Here is a 15,845-nt window from a genome sequence, read left to right as displayed (position 1 = left end):
GTTTTTTTTTTCCACAATCCTCTTTAATATTCTTGTGGATTTTGTGTATTTAATTAAAGTTGCTGTATGCTGAGAGCTTTCCTAGTTAGCTGCCCAGTCTTGTTTTCCCAAAGTCTTGAGACAGTCTGTGGAGTTTTTCAACAGTACGTGCTTCTCTTTGAATAGTATGGAGAAGTGTATTGAGTGTATTTCAGGGTCAATGACAGAGTGGCTTGGTCAGCTTGATCAATAGCAGGACTTTCCAAAAGGCAGTCTTTATGCAACAACATAGAGTTATTTTTCAGTGATAGAAGGAAGTTTTAAAAACTTGGCAGGGGCACCACACTTAATAGAAATATACCTTTTTTTTATATGCACTTCAGCATCACTGTTTTTCCTCTTCAGAAGAGCTGCAGCAAATTTCCCTGTTTCTTTCCCTGCTCTTAGCTGGGTGAAAAGGGTAGGAAAGAGTGAACCTCCAGTGCTCTTTCAGACCATCACCAGACTGAACATTTCTTGTTTAGACCTCTGAGGACACCTGCACCAGATCTAGCAGTGCTCTGGCTTCAGGCTTCTTTACTGCAGCTTTCTGAAGACATACCGATAAAACACTATTTATCTTATTTCCTGTAAGGATTATATAATAGGCAGGAGAACTATAAATTTGCTATATGAATGAAAAGGTGTCATGCATACTTGCAGTACATATTCTATGGGTTGTTCTTCTGGAAGACCCTGGAAAGGGCCATCAGCTAAAGGTGTTGCACAGTGCAGTGATGTAACTATATATATACATATGTAGATAAAACTATGATGACAGATTGTCCAAATATATTAAAATTAATGGAAAAACGTCCCTGGTCATAACAGACATTCCTTTTTAATTGAACCACATCTCAGAGTTACTGCTGAATTCTGACTAGTTTCACTGGTAGACTCATTGGTGTTACTGGATCACTCTGGCAATGTGACTTTAATCATGCAGTTGTCATATGTTAATGGCTTGGTCACAAAAAGAGTGAAATTTTCGCAGAGAGAGTGATTTGCCATTGGAATGGGCTGCCCAGGGAGGCGGTGGAGTCGTCGTCCTTGGAGGTGTTCAAAAAAAAGACTGGATGATGCCAGTAAACTCTGCCAAGGAGGAGGAAATGAGCACACTAAAAACCTTACCTAAAATGTTCAGTGTTTCAAAAATGTGATGAGATGTTCAGGTGCTGGAACATGTCCAGAGAAGGGCGACAAAGCTGGTGAGGGGCCCGGACCATAAACCCTATGAGGAGAGACTGAGGGAGCTGGCCTTGTTTAGCCTGGAGAAGGGGAAGCTCAGGGACGACCTCATTGTTGCCTACAACTACCTGAAGGGACATTGTAGCCAGGTGGGGGTTGGCCTCTTCTCCCAGGCAACCAGCAACAGAATAAGGGGACACAGTCTCAAGTTGTGCCGGGGAAAGTATAGGCTGGATGTTAGGAGGAAGTTCTTCCCAGAGAGAGTGATTTGCCATTGGAATGGGCTGCCCAGGGAGGTGGTGGAGGCACCGTCCCTGGAGGTGTTCAAGAAAAGCCTGGATGAGGCACTTAGTGCCATGGTCTAGTTGACTGGCTAGGGCTGGGGGATAGATTGGACTGGATGATCTTGGAGGTCTCTTCCAACCTGGTTGATTCTACAATTCTATGTGTTAGAACCTATTGCAGTATATGAAGATAGCTTGGAGTTGTCAATTATGGTGACACTTATGTTTCTGTTATTTGTAAAAACTCTTTAAAAATGCTTAGTGGCAGTTGAGCCTTGAATGGAAGTCACATCTAAAACATCTTCCCTTTCTGTTAGTACTTGGAATGTAATAAATTCTCACCTGTATGTGAATCACATGGTTGTGTATATATATACCAATCACATGGTACTTTTTTCCTTTAGGTATTCATTTGCTGATAATCTTTACAGTTTAATTTCTTAAAGACAGGAATTACCTCTCTGTCTTTTCTCCTCTTCTGTCAGTAGAGTGGCTAATGCAGTGGTTATGATAGATGTCTGAAATGTGGAGCTTTACTGTCATAAAATGTATTTAGAAGAGCAGGAGGCTCTAGAGTTATGATTTAAACAGTTTCTTATGCCTTAAAATATTTATTTCTTAAACAGGTAGCTGGATCTTAAGTATTTTGGCTATCAAGTCTATTGCAATAAGCCTTAGCTCACAGTCATGGTGTAGGTGCTTATAAAAAGATATGACTATATAAACAAGGAAAACCTTTTATGTCTTGTAAACTACCAGGTGCTAAGAATTTGAGTATCTTCAACTTTGTTCCACTGGAGTGCATTGTTAGATACAGTATGTACAGAAATGTAGTCTAAGACTGGTTTTTATTCTTGATGCTGTTTTGGAAAAGTAGAGCAGGAGTTAAGTGGTTTTTTTGAAGTTGAAAATACAGTTTAGCCGATGTATTTGGGATGTTACTTGACAATGATAAAGCTCATTAATGAAGTGATGGACTTGACTGATCATAGTGTGTATTTTAAACAGGTGAGGCTAATGATAAGGATGTTCAGGTGGTGGAACTTCCCATTGTTGACAGCTTGCACCCACGGCCACCTTATTTACCACTGGCTGTCCCTGAAGACCTGGCCGATAGGCTAATTCGTGTGCATGGGGATCCTGCAGTGTGGTGGGTCTCGCAGTTTGTGAAATACTTGATCCGTCCACAACCTTGGTTAGAAAAAGAAATAGAGGAAGCCACAAGGAAACTTGGTTTCAAACATCCAGTGATCGGGTGGGTATTTAGTTTTCCTTTTTTTATTGTCTGTGCTTTAATATGTACCTGTAGCAATCCCTGTCTAGGACAAATCAATTTGTGATGGCTATCCAAAAGCCTTAAGCATTTGGAGGGGAGAGAAAGTGCTTTCTAGGTGAAGCTGTCATTTTTTTTAACTGTGCACAATACAAGTTGATTACAGGCACTTCAGCATACTTGCCTGCCTACAGTTGTACAGACATGTAAATGGCAGTTCAATAGAAGGTCTTTTTATATGTCCTTTTATATCTGGTAAAGTGATAGAGAGTTTAATTTATGTAGTTGCCTTACAGCTTGTGTTCCAGACACTCTCTGTCTTGGTCTTCTTTTTGAACCCCTAACAACTAGGCCTACATTTTACATGCCACAGTTCACAGCTCATTTTGTTGTTCACTGCACCTCGATGTGGTGTCTGCCTTTTGCTTTGCTGCTGCTGTTTTCACTCTTGTTTCTTAGCAGTAACTGAGCTGGAAAGGTCTGTGTTGGGGAAATACAGGAAGAAGAAAGGAACGCACCTATGGCAAATAAAGAGCAACTTATAGAAGAAGGGTTTTACTGTAACATGAAAAATTTTGCTGCTCCTGTACTAGAATCTGCAAATATTAATTGCTTCCTTAGCCAGAATTTTTCTTCAATCCTTAATCTGTTTTTGTAGGAGTACACACTAGGTCTCCTTAGATGTTAGCTGACTTTGACCATGAAGTTGTTAGTCCAGTTCAGCACTGGTGTATTGGAACACTTGTTAAGTTCCCAGCAGATTGGAAAGATGCATTTTTAGCTACCTCTATTCAAACCTTGCACTGCAGTTGGTATCCCAGTATGTCCATGATGCAAATATATCTCTTTTGCATTTGACCTGTTGTATCAATGAAGCATTGCCTAGCTGCACCAACTTAACCTGCATGAATGGAGTACCTTTGGTGCAATAATGAGATCTCCTTCCTTTGTTGTGGTTTTTTTTTTTTTCCAGTTACCCTTTGCCTGCCTTGCAAGACTATTCTATAGCCTTCAAGAGCAGACTGACAGCTCCATGTTGTCAGCATGTCTTGATAGACACCAAGGAACTTTAGTCCTTCCTTGGTTTCTGTAGGGACTGGATTTAATATGCATGCTAAAAGCACAGGCATGAAATTACAAGATGAAATTTAAACTGATGAGGTATGTGTTGTATTTTTAAGTGACATGCCCAATTTCTGCCTTTTTCCAGAGTTCATGTTCGAAGAACAGACAAAGTAGGAACAGAGGCAGCATTTCATCCCATTGAAGAGTACATGGTACACGTTGAGGAGCGCTTTGAACTTCTTGCTCGCAGAATGCACGTTGATAAAAAAAGAGTCTATTTGGCCACCGACGACCCTTCTTTATTGCAAGAGGCAAAATCCAAGTAAGATGAATTACTTTTATATTACAGCTTGTTCTTTCTGGTAGGTTTGTGATTTCATTGTGTGCACAGATCTTGGTGTCAGTATTTTGGTTATCATTTATACAGTTAAGATGGTATTTCAGCTTCCACTGCTTTTGGTCTTTCTCTCAGATATCCTCTTTCTGGGATGATTTTTTTCACGTTTATGTTTTTGAAGCTTAATGTTACAAAATACAGAAGTTGAGCAAGATCCCTGTGGATATTTAAAAATCAAACCAATGCTGTAAAGGAGAAGTAAAAAATACAAGTACTAACTACTCCAGACTTCTTCCAGAGTGTAGATATTAAACTCAGACTATCTAGAAATACTGTGAAGACTGATTATGTGTAGAAGTTTCAGCTGTCCAAAAAGTACCTTCCTGTGTATAATTGCCAGAGTGATGTTTATGAGTTGGTAGAAAATCTTCTGATGACTCTTTTAGAAAGGTTTCTTTATTGACAGCATAAAATGCTTTCACCTTACATGTTGAATGATTTTAAAGTTTGTTCTCACATTTGAGTGTATTTGCTATACATGTTGGCCTGATTTCCTTTTGTATACCATTTATTTATCAGTTTGAATTTGAGTGTATTTGCTATACGTGTTGGCATGTTTTCCTTTTGTATACCGTTTTTTATCAGTCTGCTGAGCAGCACCTGTTTCTGTTTCCAGACTATCTCCTTTGAGCAGAAGAATGCCATTTCTTTTCATATAAGCAAGGAGATTAACACTTTTAAACATCTAGGTAACTCAGAAATGGCACATCTTGGAAGTCTTTATTCTTGGTAGACGTGCTTGGAAAAGTGTGTAAGTTAGCATATTGGATTACAATGTTTTTTTTTGTCAAACAAGACGTAAGCACAAAGTATTATTTTTATAGAGTAGGAATTCTCTACAACATCACTGAACTGTGCTTTTTACTTGTGCTGTTTCTGTCTTCCTTTGGTATCTATAAAGGACTGTGGTTTAAATGTATGGAGTTTTGAAAACCTCAAGCACCATGCACAGCTCCAGAGAATGGCAATCTAGTCATTGCTTTTTTGTGTTTGTAGAGACGAGAACAGTAGCAGAAACAGTTATGGTAAAAAACATTTAAAGTGCAAATCTGAACAGTGAAAAGATAACTAGTACAATAGTGAGGTTATAGTATTTAGTTCCTTACGTTTTCCTAGAGAAGCTTAATTGCTGTTTGTTAGAGTCATAGTGAATTGTTTCGTTACAGTCTTAACTATTTTTTTTCATTATTTCTGTTCAGTTTTCAATCCTAGCACTGTACACTTTAGCTTTATGAATAATAAAATGATCACTACCTATGGGAAGAGGATGTTTGGTTTTAGGTAGATACAGAACCTAATGGAGGAGTTGTGACTTGCTCAGGAAAACAATATTTGATTTTATTAAACATTGCATTCTGTGGCAGATCAAAGTCCATTCTAAATCACTTTTACTAACATGTACAATACAGGTGATTAGTGTGGCATACTTTTTTGTACATTTTCTTAATGAAAACTATAGAATCTATGGAAAAAAAAGGATATTTCATTTGCTGCCACTGAGTTTTCAGATCATAGTTTACACTCAGGAAGAATTTCCTGTGTTGCTTGCACCCTACTGCTACTTACAATCAAATAAAAGGTGTTTAACACTTTCTGTGATTTCATGCAAGACAGGATTGCAACTTGATGTTTCAGCATTTAAGGGCGTATAAAGATAGAACAAGATCAGGTTCTGGGAATCGAGAACGTTTCTTCGTCTTGTGAGGAAAACTACAAAATAGTTTACATTTCTGTCAAAGAAGTTCTAGTCACACTGAGCTGCAAAGCTGTGATAGAAGCAGGTGTCACAGTCGATTGTAGTAGCTAATGTATCCATTACTGGGTGCAGTAATGTTAGTAAATACTAGGTATTATCTCTCTCTTCACGTGAGAGTGAGTGGCTGTCAAACAGTACTGGCATTTAAACTGTGAAAACTGAGCCAGTATGCACATGAATAGGCCTCTTGTTTCTGTTAAGAGAAGCATTTCAAACTATTCAGTCATGAAAGCAGAAATGTTTTGGAAACTTCCTTTGCAGTCAGATGTCTGCCAGCTGCAAGTACAGTATTACACATGGTGGAGTCAATACTATCAGTTTGTAGAGTGCTTTTGTTAGTTTTAATTTCCAAAAGATGGAAGTGATATGTTGTCAGAATTAGGATGAACTGGATCAATGCCATTAGAGGAGCGTAGCTGAGAGTTGAATAGCTGTATTGGTCATGGGGTTAATACACCTGACAACTTCTGGTAAGCAGAGGTCTTGGCATTTGTTTTAGCTAAGTGATATGTTAGGATGACGTAAATTCTTCAATTGAATAGTTTTCAGTACACTCTTGTGAATTTCTAGTATGTCTGTTTCTATAATACTGTATATATACTAATGCTATTATATTTACACCATCCTCTCCCTTTTAAGGCATAATATTCAAAATAACACAGCTGTATAGGCACATAAATTAGTAAGCGTCCATATCTATTACATTTCTGGTTTATATATGAATTTGTTTAAATATCTTTCATGCATATGAGCACTAAAATTCAATAAAATACATTCTTTGTTTCAGGATGTTTATCTGTCATCTCTGATTTGCTTTTCCCTTTTTTGGCAGTACTTTCTCTCCCTTGTGAGTTTTTGTTGTTGTTTTTTTGGTTTTTTTTTTCAGCACTTCTGAAAGCTTCTTCCCCAGCCTGTTCCACTGTTTATTTGCTTACACAACAAGAAGTTAATATCTTTTCTTCCTGTGTGCTATTTGTGATTTAGCTGTTGCAGGTCTTCCTGCCCCAAGTCAGGTACATAGAATTTGTAGTGCTTCGAAGCTCTTGAGCCTGGTAAACATTGCCCATTCTTTTTAGAGCAAGACCTGAGCAAACACATGATTTCTTCCTCCGTCTGTGTGCACACATGCTCATGCTCTTCTTTTGAGGGAACAAAACTTGCGTTGCCCATTCAGGACATTTATCCAGTCCAGGTCAGTTAAGGGCAAGAGCCTGTGGCTCACTGTAGTTTGCATCTGCTGAAGGGGGTAGTGATAAGCTAAAATAGTAGCGTCTGAACTGTGCTTGGTTTGTGTCCTTCTCAGAGGCTGGTAGCGGCTGGAAGGAAAGGCTTTAAACTGCCTCTTCCCACTTTATTATGATTTCTTCTTTTCCCTTTTTCCTAGGGAAAGAAAATAGACTTGTATATAGGTTTACAGAATCAATTCAGTAGCTTTAGAAGAATTAGATATTGTGTTTAGCTATGGAAGGAGATGTACCACATATATGTAGTTTAGTACAAAGAAAACAGTGCCATGCCAGTTTCCATTCTTGTGTTATATCTGCACAGTCTGGCGTTTTCCTGTCAGAAGAGAATGTGTGGGTAATTTCTTTGGAAGGCCAGGAGGGATCCTGTGAAATACTTTATTTAGGTGATTCTGTCAGTAGGAATATGACTTGCTATTTATTTTTCATTTACCACACTGTCAGGAATCCTAGTAATTGGATATTGCCTCAGCTCTGCTTAAAAAGAAGCAAAATGCCCCAAAAGCTGACCATTAAATTAATCATAATACAAGTACAGATGGACTGAAAGGAAGCAAGACCAAACTATAGAGCTTTAGAAGTGGTTTTTTTTTGTTGTGGGTTTTTTTTTCTCCTCTTGCTTGATTCTTTGTAGTCCTTGTGGTAAGAATAGCTTTAAATAGAATCTGAAAGACTGTAGTGAGTGGGAAGGAGAGTTAACCCTCACTTGATGCAGGAAGGCGGCATGACACACATAGCTAAACTAGAGAGAAGTACAGGATTGGCTTTTTCTGTGTTGTTCTTTGGTGCTGCCCTTTCAGCCTGTGCTGGAGATGGGATGGTTGACTAGAGGATTCTTTGGTCACACCAAGGATGGCTGCTATTACACTCCTTTTCCCAGATGTGACTATAGCAGTGTGTGTGGGACCAATGTAAAAATGCTTGTTTGAAAACTTAGATATCTGACTAGATAAACACCGAGCTTGGATCACTGGATTAAAGAAGTGGGTTCTGAAACTTTTCTTAGGGTGAATGCAGGTCACCTTTATGAAATGGAGCATCTCAGAGCACTTTGCAGAACAAAGTGAGAAAGAAGAAAATTTTAAATGTATGAGTAAATAATTCTGACTTTTTGTTTTGCAAATCCAATATAATGCTTTTTTACATCTGCTTCATTTGTTGTTAGACTGATCTTTTGCTGATAAGAATTCAGATTCTTCAAGAAAGAGCTCTTTGGGTCTGCTAGGCATGTGGATTCTGATATTTGAAGTGATTCATTTTAGCAGTATTCTTGGTGCCAAGAACTTGCAAAGGGGTGTTCAAATACCCTAACTACATTCACTCTCATTACAATTGGCATCTTCTGATAAACATTCTTTGTGTTGCTCCTCTCTAAGCTGTGTCAGTGCAGTAAGACAGGTGCCCACCTATGTTCCTCAGCTAGGTTTCACAGCGGTGTATGACTTTGGTCTGTTTGTTTGTTGTCTTTTTTCTCACAAAAGTACTAATGTGTTTCACGCAATGGAACACAAATACTGGCTAAATGTTGACAAAAATGCTAAACATTAGAAGGTAAGAAAGGAAATGATCAGTGTGATTAGAGTTCATGTTGAAAAAACTGTTTCTTGATCCATATGCTTCTGTAATTGCTCAGAGGTCTTGCCAATTATTCCAAATGAGTTATGTTTCTACCTTTTCTTCCTTTTTTTATTTTTCATTTTTTGTTATGTCCTGTTTCTAATGTTCCATGAACATTGCATGACATTATGATCAGATGCTCCTTTAAAGTTGTCAACTCTGGGAAATGTACCATGCATGTGCTATTTTTCGTTAGAGTAGATGTTTCTGTTGAAGTCACTGTGAAAGTGAATGAAGATTCCTCCTCAGATGTGGAAGCTTTGTATGTAGCTTTTTGGTTTGTTCTTGAGATGAGATTTGGTGGTCACAGCTAGCCAGTGGTAGCTGGAGAAGCCTCCTGTGTTTGCCTGTTTCACTTCTGAGAACAGTTTTCCCATATTTTAACATTACAGTGGAATAAATTAGGCATACTCTTAAAAGAGGTTGCCATAAGCATGTCTGGAGTGTCTGCATGTGCTGCATAGTGATGTGCAAGTACTGCTAACTGCTGTTGCTTCCCAGGAACTTCTGTGTGTGAACCCTACATGCATGTTTAGCACACAACTATCAGGCATTGAACCATCTACTTACAGGCTTAAGTTACTGCTCCAGCACTATGGCCTGCTCTAGGTCGTGCTTTATTAAACAGCATAGGAATGACAAATTGTTACAGATGCAATATTAGCTGTCTTACTGTCTTCTGTGAAATTTTGCTTCACAGTTGCAATGAAGTTATAAATTTGAAAAATAGATATTATCTGAACTATTTTGTAGTTGGCAGGCTAGTTGTGTGAGTTGCGCTTCATATTTGAAGTATAATTATTGTGTAACAGTAATTACTATCTTTGCTCTGTCTACCCTGAATTTTTCATATAGAACTCAGTGTTAGTAGGAGTCTAACTGAAAATGTACATTTTGCAGTTGATTTCAGTTCCCTGGTAAGGCGTACAAGTGTTCTGAGAAACACCACTCTTTTTCAACATTTTACAAATGGGGTTCATTTTCTTTCTAAGCCATTGTTACATGTTAAACATGTTGATTTTTACAATTCTATAAATCAAGGGTTTATATTTAAAATTATATGGAGTTAGTGTTACAATCTTGGTTATAGTATGTCAAGAAAGGTGTATTGACATGAAATGTTACATTGCTTTTATTTCCTTTTGACCAATCAGTTGCAAGATTTGTTATGCATGTAACCTTAACTGAAGACTGTTTTATTATTTTGGTTGTCTTTGATTCATTCATTCAATTTGTCCTTTCCACAGGTGACTGGTTTTCTTACACAGTGTCATGTTCAGTATCTAAATAGAGAGTACAATGATACACAAAATGTCATCTAGAAAAGACAAGAGTCCCATGTGCTCTTTAGTAGTAGGGAAAGTGATGTTATCTGAGTATGTTTAATCAAAAATCAGTATCATTAGAGAATCTGATACATGCTTCCTGACACTTTCTCACTTTTTTACAGTGTCAGTTCTCAGAGATACAGGATCTTTTTTCCTAGATAAAGAGAGGGCATGCTTGGAGGCAGCAGTAACATTCCAGAGTGTTCAGCAAAATTGACATTAATTCTCTGTAAAGCAGAAAACAGATTACCTTCTCTTGCAGAAAAGGTGGTGCATCTTAAAAACAAAGGAAAAAAAGTGGAGTAAGACTTTGCTTTATCAGTGTGTTGTGTTTCCCCAGGTATCCCAATTATGAATTTATTAGCGATAACTCCATATCCTGGTCAGCAGGGCTCCATAACCGATACACTGAGAACTCCCTGCGAGGAGTTATTCTGGACATCCACTTCTTGTCTCAGGCCGACTTTCTGGTCTGTACGTTCTCCTCCCAGGTAAAATTATAGTACAAAGAAAATATAGAGTATACATGATGGTTTTCTACATGCTCCTATTCTCTTGTTCTCAGTGCTCTCATGGAAATTTCAGGGAAGAATTAAAGACTTGGAATGCTGCATGAACATTTAGAGGGCTGTAAACACTGGCTGATTATGTCTCTTCAGTTGAGGTTAATGGCTTAATTTGGGCATTTGAAATAAGGAATAATATTAAACATATTTAAGACTTCCTTGTTTTGCATAAAGCTAATGTGTAACTTATATATCTGTGCAGCTTAATTAAGGCATTTAAAATGAGTAAAAATTATTTTTAACATGTTTAACATGGTAATTTTGCATAAAGTTAATATATTAACGTGTGTCTGACCATTTTTATGCAACATTGCACTCTGCTGCAGTTCAGATTGCTGTTGCCTTAGCTGACTCTGAGAATTGAAGAGAATTAAGAGAGCAGACATTTAATTTCTCTTTAGGCTATTACATTTCCAGCACTCCAGCATCAGCACAGTAAAAGTGAGTTCTGACCACTGTAATCCGTAGAGACTTCTTCTTGTGGATAATTGAATGCTGCCAACTTCCTTTCTTGAGTGGTCTGATGAGGCAAGTTGGAGTATGAAAATCCAATCATATAATTGTAATAATTGGCATTTTCTTTTTTATTATGTCATTTTGTATATTAATTTGATACCTAATCAGATTCTAAAAGATGATGAGGCAATATTGTGTGACTCATACACTGATAGACCTAATTCAAGTATGACAAAATAAGGTTGAAATCAGAATGAATGTTTTACCTCCCATTGTCACCTATGTTCTCAGGTGGTACTCCTGGTTAGGAAAACTTCAGCTATAGGTGGATATTATTAGATAGATAGATGAATGGTAGTCACATGTGATTGTACCATTAGATGGAGGTAAACACAAAACTGAAAGTTAAAAAGAAAGATTTTCCACAGCCTCAAGTGTAAATAGTCTTCTGTATTGTAATGCAAATTAGATAGGTACTAAGCCTCATATTAATATTAATAACATGATCAATAAAGTGCTATATTGACCTTGAGAGCCAAAATTCTTGATAACATCACTGTAGCAAGAAGACAGCAAAGCCTGAAAAAAATGCAGAAAAAACTTTTTTCCCTTCAATCATGCTCATGGTTACCTTTTTTTCACTGTTCACAGTGAAAAACCCTGTAAAAAAATTTGTATTTTATAACATATATTAATCTATATTAATATAAAGTTCTTCAGACCATGGCATGAGCAGACTCCAAAGTAAAAATCCTCACCAAGAAAACTTTGTGGGGAGCCACCCATCTTTACAACAGTACTTTGTTCAGCTGAATGCATTTTGCAGTGGAAAATCTGATCATCAGCTAAGATCTATGGCTGTGTCTGCAGATACACATATGCAATATAGGAGGTTAGAAACAGTTCATACTCTGAAGGAAGAACGAATGACATGCTCTTGAATAAAAACAAAAAAAATCTTTAACATTTTCATTATTCTTATAGCTGTGTTAAAAATGATAAATGCTTGTGTAAATAAAATGCTGGATATAAACATAGAAGAAACATGTTTAATCTAGGTATATGTGGCTTGGACAGAATACAGTAAGTATTGGAGTAATTTCAAAGAAAAAAATACAGGTTAAAATACATTTGACGTAGAGTGATAAAGATTGATGTGACCTCTGGAGGTTGTCTGGTACAATCTCTTTTGAGGGTATCTTTGAATCTCCTTCTGCATCTCTCTGCATTGACAGTAGTCATGTTTGCTGAATGATATACTTGGTTTTCTAGAGTTGCAGAAAATTCTACTAAATTCTAGGAAAACCTGTGTTAGGTTGTTAATCTCAACACCTCGAACTAAATTAATTTAGTACCAGTTTTGCCAGTCATGCCACAATGTGAATCTCTTCATTGATTTTCTGTATTGGACCTTTCTAGAGCCTACTGCAAGTTTTGTCACTATTGTTTTTCCTTGTCAAAAAGAATCAAAACTTTACTCTAGAAGTCTTGAGAGAAGACCACCTTATGCGTAAATAGAATCAGGCACTTCACAAAGTCCCTTACATGAATTTTTGTGCTCTCACAACTAAGTGAATACTGATACAAGCTGAGGTATAGATACTTCATTAAAATGCTGTTATGAAATCAGGCCCATCAAGTGCTGTGGAGTCAAGGGATACAGCCTACCTTGGCACACTGTTTCAGCAATATCACATTAACTGAGATGTATAGAAAAGCCATGTGGCAGGCAATTACACAAACCATAACTCAGCAGCACAGTTTGAATGGCACATTAAAACACAGAGGTCTTTTTGCCTTTTTGGTCTTCTTTTAGATGAAATAGTAGCTCCCTTTGCCTGACAGATTTTTCTTGATAACCTCATTTCCTTCCAGGACTTACTAGCCTTTATATTTTGCATTATACATGGAAGTTTACAGGCTGCAAAACAATTGAATCTGTGAATAGACAAGGGGAGCCTGGCTTTAACTGAGTCCCGTGTGTGGATTCTTCACCTGCTGCTCTTGACGGTTTACAGTTTAGTTACCCGAGTTTGGTGCTCCAAAGGAAACAGTTGCTGAGCGAAGATGTGTATTTTGTGTCAGGTATGCAGGGCACTCACTAAAAGGATTTCTACTGCAAAGATGTAAAATCTTTTGCAGACTGTGTGATTATTCTCCTCTTGGGGTGTGCACACATCCTGAGACAAAAACATCACAGGGAGTCACAGAGGTTATCAAATAAATAATAACTTGCCAATGTATGAGTAATAAAATTAGTTTCTGTATTCTAGGACATAACTACTTCAAGATAATTAACTGCAGCCTGATCTTCTGAAAGCTGCTTCTGCAAAGTTATTTCAAAGATGGAGAGGGATAAAAGGAAATCTATTACATTTTTAAAGCAAATGCCTCTCACAAAGAAGCTGTGAAAATACAAATATGTCTAGTTTGACTGATCAAAGTTCTCTTCACCTTATCTTCAGAGTGAGAAAAGAAAGGAAAAGTCAAGCTTTGCTATAGTTACATATAGTGAATTGATGAAAAAGTTCAAATGCTTCTTCATACTGAAGAGAACTGCTGGGTTGTTACTATCAGCTTTATCAAGCTTACACAGAATCAGTGGAAGATATAGTAATGTAGATGAGGTGTTAGAAAGGTCACAGCAGCCAAATCATACACCTGACAGATAAGAGCTTTCTTGCCAACTGTTGACAAGAGCTTTGTTTAATAGAGCAACAACCTTTTGTGTTTCTGGCAGCTATTGAGAGATACAGTATGATTCCAGTGTGGGCAACTGTTTTCAGTCTGAAGAAATTTCTCTTCATTAACTGACACTTCAAAATGCTTCTTTCTTCTCACTAACATCATTATTGTTTTGCTGGAATTCATTTTCATGTAGCTGTCTTCCGAGCTACCAACAGTCACAATTCTGACATTCTTTTAACATTAACAGCATTTTAAAGCCTTGGGCTTTGTAAAACTGCTTGATTGTGAAAATTGGAGCTTCCTTTAGAAAAGTAAATGTGAAGCCTCATTCTTGTATAATAAATGTTGAAACTAACTTCTAAAGTCCAGAGCAAGTAAAATGCAGTTTTTGTTAATGGTAGAGGAGGAAAAGGGATTTGGGTTTGCGTTTTATTTGCTACACAGCATTCATTTTAACAAGCAGGATGGCTTGTGTTCAGGCAGTGTGAGATTTTAGTGAGAAGTAGACTGTTACAGTTATTCATCTCTTGTCTTATTTACCAAAGCCTATCACCAAAGTACTCACTAAAATGCTGTAAAATTGTATAATTCTTGTAAATTTTTTGGTATGTAGGGGGTGAAATACTTGGGGTTTTTTTGTCACCTACTCATTGCAAATGTAATTGTTAGACCTGGATTGCTGAATTCTATGGTACACTGCCGGTAAACACTATATTTATACCTCCTCTTCTGTTTTTGTTTCTAAGGTTTGTCGTGTTGCCTATGAGATTATGCAGACTTTGCATCCAGATGCTTCAGCATATTTCCATTCTTTGGATGATATCTACTACTTTGGGGGACAGAATGCCCACAACCAGATTGCTATTTATGCTCATCACCCACGAACTGCTGAGGAAATTCCTATGGAACCTGGAGATGTAATTGGAGTGGCTGGAAACCACTGGGATGGTTATTCAAAAGGCATCAACAGGAAATTAGGAAGAACAGGCCTGTACCCGTCCTATAAGGTTAAGGAGAAAATTGAGACAGTCAAGTATCCTACATACCCTGAGGCTGACAAGTAGGCAAAGGCAAGACTTTGGGCAGTAATTCTCAGTTCTGATTGGTGTCAGCCAGTCAGCTCACTAACTTAACGGTTTATATGGGATTTGATCTGCATTTTTACATGCAGCTAGAGTCAAAGCCTTTAGCGATGAAACTGGATAAGAAACTGAGAACAAACAGATGGGCTATTCTCTGAACTTACCCATTTTTTGTTATATGCACTCTCACACATGCACACATGAACACACATGCAGGAAAATGGTTGTTTTATACTTTTGGTCTCTTTTCAAGATTTGTCCCAGTCATTAGTCTGACCCAAGTTTGGGCTATTTCCTTTGCCATTAATTGACAATAATATTCAGACTTACAACACTGCCACATTGTGTAATTGAGTGACATGAACATATTTTGTATGTGCAAAATTTAAAACATGGTGCCTATATTTGAAAAAATTGTGACCTTTTTAGAAGAGCCATGCCTCTCTCACAGTGGGCAAGAGTCAGTCTTCAACTGGTGTTCCGTGACTGCTGAACTTGCTTCAGACAACAGGTTCAGATCACAGACCTGATTCCTTTACAGGTTTATTTTTAGCATTCCATTGATTACTTCTTATCATTAATAAAATAAAGGTTACATCCAACAATAAAACAGTCACTGTCTGCTAGGAAGTTTTGTAAAATGATGCCATGAGCATGTTCTCTGGTATGGGTCAATGATGTTTCTGCACATTGCCTTCTATTTAAAAAAAAAAAACCACCAAAACCAGGCAACCCCCAGACAAGCCACAAAATGCACGAAGGAAAAGGTAGCTGGAGTCTGATTGAATTGTTAAACACTGGTTGTGAAGTACAGCGGCTGCTTAGTGGCACAGCATTGCTCAGCTCTGTGGGTAGTGGGTGCCAGCAGGGTGGCTTCAGTTTC

The 15,845-nt window shown here is 37.6% G+C and overlaps 1 protein-coding gene across 5 annotated transcripts in view; it reads left to right on the top strand.

Annotated features, from left to right (window-relative positions):
- The window catches only part of FUT8 (fucosyltransferase 8), a 113,656-nt gene extending 98,084 nt beyond the window's left edge, over positions 1-15,572 (top strand). For all 5 annotated transcript variants that reach the window (XM_064144457.1, XM_064144467.1, XM_064144476.1 and 2 more), the window contains 4 exons: positions 2,499-2,745; positions 3,974-4,150; positions 10,511-10,661; positions 14,627-15,572. In XM_064144457.1, coding sequence (XP_064000527.1) covers positions 2,499-2,745; positions 3,974-4,150; positions 10,511-10,661; positions 14,627-14,944 — 893 coding nt within the window. In that variant the 3' untranslated portion in view covers positions 14,945-15,572. The remainder of the gene's footprint in view (positions 1-2,498; positions 2,746-3,973; positions 4,151-10,510; positions 10,662-14,626) is intronic.
- Positions 15,573-15,845: the final 273 nt, after the last annotated feature.

Source organism: Pogoniulus pusillus, chromosome 1 (assembly GCF_015220805.1).
Source record: "Pogoniulus pusillus isolate bPogPus1 chromosome 1, bPogPus1.pri, whole genome shotgun sequence".
Taxonomy (NCBI): Eukaryota; Metazoa; Chordata; class Aves; order Piciformes; family Lybiidae; genus Pogoniulus; species Pogoniulus pusillus.
The sequence above is the reverse complement of the archived record's forward strand: the minus strand, read 5'-3'. Positions and strand labels throughout refer to the sequence as shown.